The 13,988-nt window shown below is 49.7% G+C and overlaps 2 protein-coding genes across 4 annotated transcripts in view; both read right to left on the reverse strand.

The window, feature by feature from the left end:
- Window positions 1–2,489: 2,489 nt before the first annotated feature.
- Ndufab1 (NADH:ubiquinone oxidoreductase subunit AB1) lies at window positions 2,490–11,360 on the reverse strand. The gene is made up of 5 exons (XM_042689843.1): window positions 11,166–11,360; window positions 5,359–5,481; window positions 4,409–4,496; window positions 3,151–3,250; window positions 2,490–2,639 (listed from the first exon to the last, which is right to left on the reverse strand). Exons 1-4 carry the CDS (start codon window positions 11,334–11,336, stop codon window positions 3,159–3,161), a joined length of 474 nt encoding a protein of 157 aa, XP_042545777.1. The 5' UTR covers window positions 11,337–11,360; the 3' UTR covers window positions 2,490–2,639; window positions 3,151–3,158.
- Window positions 11,361–13,449: 2,089 nt separating this feature from the next.
- Palb2 (partner and localizer of BRCA2) overlaps window positions 13,450–13,988 on the reverse strand; it is a 28,622-nt gene continuing 28,083 nt past the window's right edge. For all 3 annotated transcript variants that reach the window (XM_042689795.1, XM_042689796.1, XM_042689794.1), the window contains one exon: window positions 13,450–13,906. In XM_042689795.1, the coding sequence (XP_042545729.1) occupies window positions 13,696–13,906 (211 nt within the window). In that variant the 3' untranslated portion in view covers window positions 13,450–13,695. The remainder of the gene's footprint in view (window positions 13,907–13,988) is intronic.

The raw sequence follows: 13,988 nt of genomic DNA on the forward strand, positions 1-13,988 counted from the left end.
AGGAACCCCGCCCCGTCCCCCCTTGGGAGTGACATGTGGGCTACTCTGGGCTTTGGGGGTCCTCTCACAAAGACTTGCTTTTGCTCCTTCTTGTAGGCCATTAGAAACAATATTGCTCTGATCCACACACTTCAGAATGCTGCATTTGGCCGGTTCACTGCTTACCTATAGTGGTAGTTTGTAATTTCTCACATTCCTGCAAGTTTTTAGAGCAGAAAGACCAGTGCTTCTGTTGGAACACCTAGACTCTACAATGGATTCTCTGTATGGCCATTCTTCCCTTGGGACTTGTGACAGTGACATGAATGGGCCACGTCACTATAGGTACCTGGTTGAGATCAGCCCACAAGGGTTTAAGCTCTACCTCATGCTGCAAAAGCTGGCACTTTCCTAAGGTAATAAAGGGGAGAGGGGGCACAACAGCCACCAAACACACTGTAGTGTAACAGCAGCTGTTTTGTGTGGAGTAAGGAATGTACACATCAATGTGCTAGAGTAACTAGTGACAGAGAAGCAGGCCCGAGGGGGGCCTCAAACTGGAGGCTTCTTGCCTCAGTGCTCTTCCCACTCTGCCACTGCCTGGAGGCTTGGCAGTTCAGTACTTGCACCTTGACTTATTACTATTTCTTGCCCCTCCCCCTTATAAACTAGAAATTCTAATGAGTAATTATGACATCACTAAATCTCACAACATCTAGGCAATACACACACATTATCTACATTGACTTCAAGAAACAGCAGTAATGAAAGGAGCAGTTGGGGGTGGTGTCCTAGCACCTGCCTTAGGAGGCTAAGGCAGGAGGCTAGAGTTCAAGGGCTACATAGAATGAATGCAGCAGAGCTGGAGCTCACCAACATACAAAAAGAAAAACAGTGCAAACTGACCACATCCCACTGTCTAAAACCTAAACTCTTATAATTTAGAAGAGGGCATTAGGTAATAGAAACTTAGTCCTACATGCTAGTATCAGCCCGAAATACCCTCTCTTTTAATTTATTTATTGTCAGTTTTTGTCGGTTGTGGGGCCTGAACTCTGTCCCCCAGCTCTTCAGCTGTAGACCAGCGCTCTACACTTGAGCCTTAGCCCCCACTTCTGGCTTTTTCTGCTTATGTGGTGTTGAGGAATTGAACCGAGGGCCTCACTCGGCAAGCACTCTACCACTGAGCCACCTTCCCAGCTTCTAGTCCTCTCTTTATGAAAACACATTTTAAAAATATAATTTTATTGTTACTATTAATGTGTTGTACAGAGGGGCTACCATTTCATAAGTCAGGTAACAAGTACATTTAACACATTTTTTTCAAGTACACTACTGAAAGACGCTTTTCCCCCCCCACAGTACAGGGGTTTGAACTCAGAACCTCCTGCTTGCTTTGCTGGAGCCATGCCTACATCCCTTCTTTTTGCTGGTTAATTGGAAGTGGTATTTCAAGAATTCTATGCTGACTGGCTTTGAGCCTCGGTCCTTCAAATTTCATCCTCTTGAGAATCATAGCTTCCCAGCATGTTTCCTTTCGAGACCTACCTCACTATATCTCAGGTTAACCTTGAATGAACTCTGACTCCTACCTCTGCCCTGCCCTAAATGTCACGTGTGGGTGTTTTGTTGTTTTTTTTTTTGTCATAGGGATTGAATTCAGGGCCTGGGCTCGGTCCCTAAGCTCTTTTACTCAGGCTGAGTGCTCTATCACTTTGAGCTACAGCTTCACTTCTGGTTTAGGTAGTTAATTGGAGATAAAGAATCTCACAAAAATTTTTCCTGCCTGGGCTGGCTTTGAATAGCAATCCTCAGATCTCAGACTCCTGAGTAGCTAGGATTACAGGGGTGAGTTACCAGCACCTAGCGCGCGCGCGCGCGCGCGCGTGTGTGTGTGTGTGTGTGTGTGAGGGAGGGTCCGTTGTGGGTCTTGAACTCTGGACCTGGGTGCTGTCTCAAGCTCTGCAGTTCAAGGCTAGTGCTCTACCACTTTAGCCACAGTGCCACTTCTGGTTTTCTAGTGGTTAATTGGAGATAAGAGTCTCATGGACATTTCTGCCCAGGCTGGCTCTGAACCACGATCATCATTAGATCTAAGCCTCCTGAGGAGCTAGGATTACAAGGCGTGAGCTGCCAGCAACTGACTTTCCCTGTATTTTTTTTGGGGAGGTCTGGTGGTGGGGCCTGAACTCTGGGCCTGGGTGCTGTCCCTCAGCTCTTCAGCTCAAGGCTAGCACTCTACCACTTGAGCCACAGTGCCACTTCCGGCTTTTTTCTTTTTGCTTATGTGGTGCTGAGGAATCGAACCCAGGGCCTCATGCATGCAAGGCAAGCGCTCTACCACTGAGCCACCTTCCCAGCCCCCCTGTATTTTTAATATACATGATTAGTGATTATAAATCAGATAAACCTTTAATATTAAGGTTTAATATTAAACCTTTAATATTAAGCAATGTCATATAAAGGCATTTCATTAGACATTATTAGAAAAAAATAAAGATTGAGAAGTGTTGGTTTCATAGATTTATTTTCAAAGGCAAAACACTTAGACAATTTAAATAGAAGTCCAACAGAGAGGCTGTGCCACCACTGCTGCTGAGGCGCCTTCTCCCCTCGACCCTCTCTGGTATCATCTGAGTCCTCTCTGCGAGGAAAGGGTTCTGGCAAGGGCAAAGTAAGATCATGTTCTTTCTGTGTGTATCACAAACACTGAGACCAAGCTAACATTGGCCACTTTCAGTGCACTGCTATATTCAGCGCTGCACAGACGCTACTCAAATGTTACCCCTAGTCGGGGCCTGTCCCTGCCCCCCGATGAAATGTCACCAGGCTGAGGACAGCCTGGAGGCTGTGACTGAGAAGCTGCTCTGTCCCCTCCCCTCCTCACAGCAGGTGGCTTGCCTTGTGGCGACTCGGGAAGGCCGCATTAGGAAGGGCTGGTAACCAAGGGAGTCCTGTCAGAGGAAGACTACTCACTCAAGAATGAAGACTATAGCCTGCTTGCACTGGCAGACTATGGCAGTGTCTGGGATTAAGGCATGGACACCATGCCCAGCTCTGCTTTCATTTTAAAACCAATGAACAATCTGTCAAGTATTTCCATCCCTTTCTTCTTGACTCTTTGCTTTGAAGAACTACAGACAAATTAATGTCCTAGGTGAGATTATTTACCTGGTGGTTTATTCATATACATCCTTCTTGTCTGCAATGTAATCTACAATTTCTTGTGGACACATCAACTTCTCTGCATCTGTATCAGGAATTTCAAATCCTAAAATGGAGAGGGTTGGCAACAATGTGTGGGTACAGAAACGAAAGCATCCCACACTTCCCCTAAACCCACAACTCTCAAAATTGCCCAGCCACCCTGAACTGCACTCTGGCTGTAAGCACAGCGCTTCTGAGTGGCACTTGACGCCAGGCTGGGCACACTGCTGGTTGTTTCACATACAGTGAGCAGAGCAAAAAATTCTCGTTTTTTTGTGCCGGTCCTGGGGCATGAATTTAAGGCCTAGGCACTGTCCTTGAGTTCAAGGCTAGTGCTCTACTACTTGGCCACAACTCCACTTCATGGCTATTTTTTAGATTTTTTTTTCCTTTTTGCCTATTGAAGATAGTCTCATGGACTTTATTGCCAAGGCTGGCTTCAAATCTTGATCCTCTGATCTCAACCTGAGTAGCTAGGATTACAGATGTGAGCCACTGATGCCAACTGAAAACTTTCTTAACCAAATCCTTAAGAACATTTTCATCAACCCTGAAACAACCTAGAACCTCTTAGCAGTCCCCTCAAGCGCCACCCCCACCCCATCCCTCCCGTCACGACTGCTTTTTGTGGACGTTTCCTATGAAGAGCTATGCCAGTGCTCCCTTTGCTCAGCACGCTCTTGTGGCTCATTGCATGTGTACCGGGATACCATGTGAACTGGACATCATGCCTTTCTCCAGGGGGGCCAGGCAGCCACTCCCCTCCTGCTGAGTGCTTGCCCAGACCCTGCCCAGTGTTTATACACAGCCTCTCCTCAGCATTCAGTCCTGAGCTCAGTGCTGCTGCCAGGTCAGTTCACAGCCAAGGAATGGGACTGGCCCTCAGAACCGTTAGGCAGTGACTGCAGAGTACAAGACCTGAGCCATGTCCTCTGCAAGGACACACTGGCACAAATGGGCAGTATGTGCAGGGCACGCAGAGGCACACTGGGACTGCTGCCAAGCGTGGCGTCACCACAGCTCAACTTCTGCCCCTTCCTTCTGGGACCCCTCAGTGCCATCCTGGGCCCTCTGCTGGCCAGGTCCCCAGCATGGACTTACCTCGGATGGTACGAGGTAAGAGACACTGTTTCTATTAATATTTGATTCTAATTCGGACTTCCAACATTTCTTTCCACTATTATACCTAAATGATAACCGTACTATGCATAGCACACGTTACCAAATTCATCTTCCATGGCCATGATAATCTCCACTTGGTCCAGACTGTCCAAGCCCAGGTCTTTCATGAAGTGGGAATTTACTGAGAGCTGCAAGAAAGGAAACCATAGGTAGGATGGCAGTCCATTCTAGCCAGGGAAAAACCCCAAGACTAGTTGAAAAATAACTAAATCAAAAAAAGACTACGGGTGTGGCTTAAGTGGTACAATGCCTGCCCTGCAAGCCTAGGATACAGAGTTCAAACCCCAGTACTGAAGGGGGGAAAAAAATTGGCACTCAAGAGGGGGTGAGATAGCCAGGCGCCGGTGGCTCAGGCCTGTAATCCTAGCTACTCAGGAGGCTGAGATCTGAGGATCACGGTTCAAAGCCAGCCCGGGCAGGAAAGCTGGTGAGACTCTTATCTCCAATAAACCACTAGAAAACCACAAGTGGTGTTGTGGCTCAAGCAGTAGAGTGCTCGCCTTGAGCTGAAGAGCGCAAGGACAGCGCCCAAGCCCAGAATTCAAGCCCCACGACGAACCAAAACAAAAAAGCAACAACAAAAAAAGAGGAGGTGAGCTTATGAGCTGGAAGCCAACCTAGCCTAGAGATCAAGGCTTGTCTCAAAAAAAGGGAGCAAGGTAGGGCTGGTGATAAAAGGCCCTGGTTTTTACCTCAGAGACTAAAAGAAAGAAAAAAAAATCCACCCATTTGAAAAAAGCAAGAAGGGACAGGAAAGTGTTCATGGTATATTATATCTGATGACTTGTGGATTGGGCTGGTGCTGGGGATTGAATCCAGGGTACGTGACCCCATCCAGCCCACTGGTATTTTTCAAAAGCAGATGTGTGCAGTGCATGCAGCCGGACCTAAGCACCCATCTGACTCATCCCAATGCCAGTACCCAACTCCTCTCATGAAGCCTGTGATTAGAGCTGGGGTAGGAATGGGGGTTGTCAACAGCACACTTACCTTTTCCGGGTCGATTTTGTCATACAGCTTCAAGACATACAGTACGCGGTCCCTGATGCCCTCTAGTGTCAGGGGTGGCAAGTCACTGTAGGAGCGGCCCCACCTCAGCACAGGCCCTGGCACCTACAAGAAGACAGGGGAAAGTCAGCGAACCTCTGTGCCACACATACGTAGACAAAGGTGGCTCACAGGTGGGCTCTCTCTAGTCCTGGGTGGCCTCAGAACCCCAGCAGTTCTCAGAAGGTTGGCCTGGGGCTATGGAAGTAGATCAGCAAAAAGGAGAGTCTGGTCTCTCTGCCCAAAGCCCGGCCTGGCCCTGGCTCCTCGCCTCTACTAGCATCCACAGGCTTCTCCTGCTTTGACTGGTCAAAATAACCCGCAGGGACTCACCATTGGCCTAGCAAGGCAGTTCCCACCCAGGGCCTAGCATTGGAAAGGTCACATTTGGCTCATGAAGTTAATTACAGGACCCTGTGATTAGCTCATAGAAAGTGGGTTTGCTTGTAGGGGCATAAGTCTTTAGGACTCTCACAACACTGAAAAATACTAATAAAAATGAAGCTGAGAGCTACTAGCTACTACTAGCTGCCTAGCTACTCAGGAGGAAGAGATCTGAGGATCTTATTTTGAAGCCAGCCCAAGCAGGAAAATCTGGGAGACTATCTCCAATTAACTGGAGATTACCTTCAATTAAGCACCAAAAAGACAGAAATGTAGTTGTAGCTCAAGTGATGGAGTGCTAGCCTTCAGCACAAAAGCTCTAGGACAGTGCCCAGATCCTGAGTTCAAGCCCCCGGACTGGCACAAAAAAGGAAAAGATAATGAAGCTAAGGACTATGGGTATGGTTCAAGTGGTGGCGTGCCAGCTGAGAGCAATGAGAGAACGTGGGGCACTGAGTTTATGCTATAGCACCAGGAGGGAAAAAATAAAGCCAAAGCAACATACACATTTGTAACGAGGAATGCTTATTTTGGTATAAAAGCCAGGCACTGAAATCACATCTAATCAGCAAATTAAGGCAAATAGCCTGGCATGACACAGTGCCAGCACTTGGGAGTCTGAGGTAGGAGGACACGAGGATGTAGTTTCCTTTTCCCTGAAAACAAGTTTAGTTGAAGCATTTCAGGTGTTATTCCAGAGTATTCCTGGGTACTTCTGAGGTAGCAGAGCCGTTTCCTTTTGTGTTCCCTTCCCCTGGGTAGAAGGTGTTTCCAAGTCACAGTTCAAATATTGCAGAAAGGACAAAGACAGGAGGGGGATGTGTGAAGTAAGAGATCTAACAGAGGCATGTGTGCATGAAGAATAAGATTAAAAATCACATGCCACAGGGGCTGAGAAGGTGGCTCAGTGGTTAAAGCGCTTGCCTTGCATGCCTGAGGCCCTGGGTTCGATTCCTCAGCACCACATAAGCAAAAAGAAAAATGCCGGAAGTGGCGCTGTGGCTCAAGTGGTAGAGCGCTAGCCTTGAGCTGAAGAGCTGAGGGACAGTGCCCAGGCCCAGAGTTCAGGCCCCATGACCGGACCCAAAAAAAAAAAAAAAAATCACATGCCATGAAGAGGGGAGGCTTCCAAGTGTACCTAGATGCAGGTGTCTGCAGTACCTACGCTAGCCACTAGGTGTCAGCACTGCGTTCAGCAGCTCTGGCCAGGTGAGTGGCAGGGCATGAGGCCCTAAGGTGTACCCAGCAAGAGGCTACACTCAGGAAGTAGGCTGTTGCTGCGGACACCCCCATACGGGCTCTCATGAGCTGCATGTCCTTGAGCAAGTTCATCTTGGGGTTGTGGAAGAATTTTTTTTTTTTTTTTTACCAGTCCTAGGGCTTGAACTCAGGGCCTGGGCTCTGTCCCTAAGCCTCTCTGTGCTCTACCACTTGAGCCACAGCACCACAGCATTTTCTGTTTATGTGATACTGAGGATACTGAGGCTTCATGCATGCCAGGCAAGCGCTCTACTACTAAGCCATATTCCCAGCTCATCCTGGGGCTCTTTTTTTTTTTTTTTGGGGGGGGGGGTCAGTTGTGGGGCATGAACTCTGGGCCTGGGCGCTGTCCCTCAGCTCTTCAGCTCAAGGCTAGTGCTCTGCCACTTGAGCCACAGCCACTTCTGGTTTTCTGGTGGTTAACTGGAGATAAGAGTCTCATGGACTTTCCTGCCCGAGCTGGCTTTAAACCTCCATCCTCAGATTTCAGCCTCCTGAGAAGCTAGAACTTCAGGCGTGAGGTGAAGTGTGCTGGCACCTGGCTTCCTGGGGCTTTTAACTCCAGGCCTGGATGCTGTCCCTGAGCTTTTTTATTTTTTATTTTTTTCCCGGTCGTGGGGCCTGAACTCTGGGCCTGGGCGCTGTCCCTCAGCTCTTCAGCTCAAAGCTAGCGCTCTACCACTTGAGCCACAGCACCACTTCCGGCTTTTTTCTTCTTATGTGGTGCTGAGGAATCGAACCCAGGGCCTCTGGCATGCAAGGCAAGCGCTCTACCACTGAGCCACCTTCCCAGCCCTGTCCCTGAGCTTTGTGCTCAAGGATAGTGCTCTACCACTTGAGCCAAAGTTCCACTTCGGGCCTTTTCTGTGATTAGAGATGAGAATCTCATGGATTTCCTGCCTGGGCTGGCTTCAAATCATGATCCTCATATCTCAGCCTCCTGAGTAGCTAGAATTACAGGTATGAGTCACCAGCGCCTGGCTTGTTGGAGGCTTTGAACAGACCAGGAACTATGTGAGCGTCAGGAGGGGACCTAGGAAGACCCCCTGGCAGGACCATGGTGTTAACAGTGTGACACCATCAGCCTACTCCTTCCTCTCTCACTTCTTTTCTTTTCTTGTGAAGCCATGTTGGGTGGAACACAGGGTCTTGGGGAAGTGCTCTACCACTGAGCTACATCCCAGGCATTTTTGGCATTTTGCTTTGAGACAGGGTATCAAACTCTGTCCTCTTGCCTCAGCCACCTGAGTGCTGAGATTGTGCACGTGTGCCCCCACACCTGGCTGTTTCTTTCTTATCTGTTTGTGGCAGTATTGGGTTTGAGCCTGCTAGGCAGGTGTTCTACCACTGCAGCCATGACCTTCAGCCCTTTCTGCTTTATTTGTGAACGGGGTCTCATGCTTTTGCCTGGGACAGCCTGGCCTCTGGTGTAGCTGCGATCACAGATGCACACGCCATGCTGAGCTTATTAACTGACATAGGGTCTTGCAAACTTTTTGTGTGGGCTGACCTTAAACCTTGACCCTCTTAATTACAGACATGAGCCACTAAATCCATCCCTATTAAAAAATTTTAAGGTACTAGGGATTGTACCAAGGGTTTCAAACATGTAATCTACCACTGAACAACAACCATTGTCCCAACCCCTTTCTGAATTTTGAGACAGTCTTGCCAAGTTACCCTGGTTAGACTTGAACTTGTGATCCTTCAGCTTCAGTCTTCCAAGTAACAGATTAGAGAAGTATGCTATCATACCCGGCTGTCTCTTAATTTCTTACCATTAATAAGCCCTAAGTTCATATCATCTCCTTCAGCTGTCCCAGTAACTCTGAGATGTGTGGTCCTATCACCTTTCTTTTACAGATAAAGAAACGGAAGCAGAAAATGGTCTCCAGGCTACTATGACCTCTTAGAAGATCTCACTGCCCCTTCTGCCATATGTCAGCTGTCAAGATAATGAATGACAAGCAAGCACCTCCTCAAGAGCCAACATATAACTGTATGTGACGAGAATTACCTGGCCAGGCCTCTGAGGAGGCGGTGTTAAAAGTGCCTCCTCGCCACTAGTGATTAGACTCTCCCAGAATCCACCCCACTCCACTGGGGAGCTTCTCTGCAAGGGAGAGCCAGAAGCAGCTACAGAGCAGCTCAGAAGGCTTTCCCTACCACCTGCCCCAACATCTCATACCCCATGCCCACACTCGTACCTCTCACTCAAGCTGCATGCATCGACTCCCTCTTCTGCTAGTCAGGAACCACAGGGCCAGCCCTTCCCCATCACACCCTCTCAGCCATGTCTACTCGCTCACCTCTCCCAGCTGACTGGGAGGACTGGTCTTAGTTATACCTTCAACAAGCCTTGCTCAATGCTCACTTCTTGTGATGCCGACAGAGCAACAGTTAACATAAGGCCTAACAGAACTCTCTCTTGATACCTCTGAAAGAACTTAGTCAAAACCATTAGGAAACTAAAATGATGGCTCTCTGCTGCAGATGTACTGGGCTCTTCAAAGCAGGGCCAAGGCCACCAGGGCAGGACCATCTGGGAGTGCATGGGAAATGATAGTTTTCTGGCTCCTTGCCAGACCTAGAGTCAGAATCTGCATTGGAACGGCAGGGAAGTGCACACACAGGGAAGCTTGCAAATCAATGCTGAAAGAACAGGGAAAATCACTTCACATCTTAACTGAATGTGAAAATCAGTCTCAAGACTCAAGCAGAGCCAGACGCTGGTGGCTCACACCTGAAATCCTAGCTACTCAGGAGGCTGAGATGTGAGGATCTCAGTTCAAAGCCAGCCAGGGCAGGAAAGTCATAAGACTCTTATCTACAATTAACCACCAGAAAACCAGAAGTGGTGCTGTGGCTCAAGTGGTAGAGTGCTCTCCTTGAACTGAAGAACTCAGGGACAGCACCCTGACCTAGAGTTCAAGCCCCATGACCCGCCCCCCCACACAAAAAAATAAAAATAAAAAGAATCAAGCAGAAAATTCTACCACCTATTTTTTCCCCTCTTGTGTTGGCTTGAACTCAAGACCTCTCATTCTAGAGTGGCTTTTTAACTTAAATCTACCACTTGAGCCACATTCCCCCCCCCCCCCCCCCTTCCAACTTGTTCCTATTTAATTGGAGATGGAAGATTCTCTGATTTGTCTGCCAGGGCTGGCTTCAAACCATGCTCCTTGGATCTCAGCCTCTTGTGAACCAGCAGAGCCTGGTTCCCATTGCTCCTCTCAACATCTAACATTAGGGTATTCACCTCTGACTGGCCATGTCCAACAAATGAATGCTAAGACTATCAGCGAGTCGCCATCTGTCCGCATAAAAACAATGACTTGATTCTAACCGCCTTGGCCTGGCATACTTTTTTTTTTTTTTTTTTTTTTGGGGGGGGGGTCCGGTCGTGGGGCCTGAACTCTGGGCCTGAGCGCTGTCCCTCAGCTCTTCAGCTCAAGGCTAGTGCTCTACCACTTGAGCCACAGCACCACTTCCGGCTTTTTTCTTTTTGCTTATGTGGTGCTGAGGAATCGAACCCAGGGCCCCGAGCACGCAAGGCAAGCGCTCTACCACTGAGCCACCTCCCCAGCCCTGGCCTGGGGAGAAATAATTAAAGAAATAATTATTTAACTGTAACAATCATGATAGAATTTCATGACTTTACACAAAGCCCAGGAGTCTGAAAAGAGGTTTCCCAATTTGATCTTGAGAGTCTACCCTACCCCAAGGCAGTTCTGTCTGTTTCGGAGGCGCTGGGGCTAGAACCCGGGCCCTCCAGCTTGCCCAGCAGGCCGGGTCTCCCACCGGAGCGGCGCCTCCAGCCACGCCGGCGGGAGCTCAGCCTCGAGCCGCCCCGCCAGGGCCTCGGGCCGGGGCGGAGAGCGCGGAGGACCGCGGGAGGGGCGCCGAGGGCCGCTCAGAGGCCTCCGGGCGACCCGGGCCGCGGTCAAGCGGCCGCCCCCGCCCCTCCCCGCCCCGGCCCCCGCGGCCCCGCGCCGCCGCCGCCCCCCACCCCGCTCCCCATGACCTCTGACCCGGGGGCGCGCTCCCCCGCCGCTCCCCCCGGCCCCGCGGCCCTTGACCCCGGCAAAGTCACCCCCGCGAGTCACCTGCGCAGGCGCCGCGGCCGCGTGCGTGGCCCCGACCGTCCTCCGGGCCTCCGCGGGTCGCAAGGCAGTGCTCAGCGGCCGGGCCAGGGCCAGCGTGGGGACCCGCAGCGGCGGCGGCGCCAAGGCCGCGGGCAGGCGGCGGGCACAAGCCGAAAGGACACGAGCCGCCATGGCTACGCCAACCCAGGATGCACCGCGCCGCGGCCTCCCGCCCGCCCCTCGCCTCCCGCGGCACGCTGGCCGCCTAGAGCGGCGCGGCCGGGCGGCGACGGCGCCCCCGGCGGCCCCCGGCGGTACTCCAGCCCTGGGACCGCCTACTTGCCGCGCAGCCCGCGGCCAAAGCGCGCCCACCATCCATCCCCGCCTGACGCCAGGAAGACAAGGCAACGGAGTTTGGTTTTCTGCTCGAAATACATTTGCCCAAAAGGTTTTTCGGTTTTGTAGGTCGTGGGGCTTGAACTCTGGGCCTGGGCGCTGTCCCGCAGCTCTTCAGCTCAAGGCGAGCGCTCCACCACTAGTACTCCCGCTTTTCTGGTGGCTAATTGGAGATGGAACCTTGATCCTCAGATCTCAGTCTCCTGAGCAGCTAGGATTACAGGCGTCAGCCACCGGTGCCCGGCTTGCTCCAAAGTTTTTATGCAATGATTCTTCCAGAGATATTCACTATAGAATAGGTTGAAGACGCAGTACACAACATGAAACAGACCTTCCACAGCATTTAACAGGTTGAGACACACACACACACACACACACACACACACACACACACACACACGAATGCACTCACTATATCTCTCTCTATGAATGACATAGTGTTTCCTTGTGCGGCTAAGGCAGGATTCGTGAGCCCAGGAGTTCCAGGCCAGCCCGGATGTTACAAGACCTTCTGCAAAAATAATGAATTAGTAGCGGCTCACACCTGCTACTCAGGAGGCTGAGATCTGAGGATCGCAGTTCAAAGCCAGCCTAGGCAGGTAAATCTGTGACAGGAGTTTGAATTTACAGCCTTAAGATTGCTATGCAAATGTATTCTTCTTTTTCTTTTTGTCGGTCGTGGGGCTTGAACTCTAGGCTTGGGCACTGTCCCTTCACTCGTCAGCTCAATGTGAGCATTCTACCACTTGAGCCACAGCACCACTTCTGGTTTTCTGGTGGTTTATTGGAGATAAGAGTCTCACGGACTTTCCTTCCTGGGCTGGCTTTGAACCATGATCCTCAGATCTCAGCCTCCTGAGTAGCCAGGATTACAGGCGTGAGCCACGGGCACCCGGCTTAGTGGGCCTCTTATCTCCAATAAACCACTAGAAAACCGGAAGTGGTGCTGTGGCTCAAGTGGTAGAGTGCTTGCCTTGAGCTGAAGAGCTCAGGGATAGTGCCCAGGCCCAGAGTTCAAGCCCCATAACCAGGGTAGGGGGGAAAAAAAGAGGCTGAGCTTTGTGGATTGCAGTTCAAAACCAGCCTAAGAAGGAAAGTCCAGGATTCTTATCCCCAATTAACCACCAGAAAACCAAAAGTAGTGCTGTAGTTCAAAGCACTAGAGCATTAGCCTTGAGTAAAAGTTCAGGAACAGAGCCCAGGCTGAGTTCAAGCCCAATGTCAAAAAAAAAAAAAAAGAGCAAATAAATACTAGTAATTTGAGCTAAAATTCTAAGCACTATCACCAAATCAATACATTGAAAATTTCTGTCTCGTGGGACATGGTGCTCTTGTGTGCAATCCCAGCACTCAGAGGACTGTGTGTTCATGGGCAGCTTGGGCCATGTTGTAAACTGCAGTGTCACCAGTGGTAAGTCAATGGGATGAAGGTCACATGGGAGCGAGCATGAGGAAGAGCAACACCATTTCTAAATCAGGGTACTCATTCAATACACATAAAAATAAAATATTAGGGCTGGGAATGTTAGCTTAGTGGTAGAGTGCATGCCTAGCATGCATGAAGCCCTGGGTTTGATTCCTCAGTACCACATAAACAGAAAAAGCTGAAAGTGGTGTTCTGGTTCAAGTGGTAGAGTGCTAGCCTTGAGAAAAAGAAGCTCAGGGACAGAGCCCAGGCCCTGAGTTCAAGCCCTAGGACTAGAAAAAAAAATACAGTAATACAAAAATAACACAGCCAATACAGAATAATAAATAATAATCCAAGAGGCATACTGCACTGTAGTAATCCACACCAAGTGAATTACTCTTCTAGCAAGCATGGCTGACTAAATACTCTAGGTGCAGACTTATTTAGGTCCTGGTTTGGAAAATGATCTCAATACAATGACAAAAAATATGTCAAGCAGAATGTATGAAAATAAATATTTATTGGCATTTGAAGTTTTCTGTACACCTTTAAAAGTAAATGTGCAAATGTGGCTATCACCAAAGTGCCCCAGATCCTTTACCTCAGGGTAACATGAACCAGCAGTGCCACCACCATCACAGCAAACATCCCAAGTCATCCCTTTACATGTCACTTGGGAGTTCTCCCAATTTCCACCCAAAAGTGCTGGGAGATCAAATACACCCAGAAAAGTGTTTTCCTTTTAACTCATGAGTAGCGATATATGAATATATTTCCATCTTTCTGTCCAGCCAGCAAATGAGAATCTGTAGCTGACCATTTTACGAAAGACCAATTTTGATCTGGGCTGGGTGGCAGGAGGGCAGCACAGCGCCCCAGCACTAAGTCCCAGACAGCAATTGTTCCAGAAGTCAGGACTGCGGCTGCGAGGTGGTCTCGCACATCCCCTTCCAGGAACCTGCACCAAGAAGAGAGGATGGTTTATACCACACAACAAACAAGTTGGTTTTTACCAAGACGGACAAGTTGGTGGCCCATGC

This window comes from Dipodomys spectabilis, unplaced genomic scaffold (assembly GCF_019054845.1).
Source record: "Dipodomys spectabilis isolate Male_0828 unplaced genomic scaffold, ASM1905484v1 ptg000127l, whole genome shotgun sequence".
Lineage (NCBI taxonomy): Eukaryota > Metazoa > Chordata > Mammalia > Rodentia > Heteromyidae > Dipodomys > Dipodomys spectabilis.

Excerpts from the sequence above, each read along its gene's own strand:
- Ndufab1 (XM_042689843.1), bottom strand. The coding sequence starts at position 11,336 with ATGGCGGCTCGTGTCCTTTCGGCTTGTGCCCGCCGCCTGCCCGCGGCC. Across the intron at positions 5,482-11,165 it reads CGGCCGCGGCGCCTGCGCAG|GTGCCAGGGCCTGTGCTGAG; the intron begins GTGACTCGCGGG and ends GTCTTCTTGTAG. Across the intron at positions 3,251-4,408 it reads GGCCATGGAAGATGAATTTG|GATTTGAAATTCCTGATACA; the intron begins GTAACGTGTGCT and ends TCTCCATTTTAG.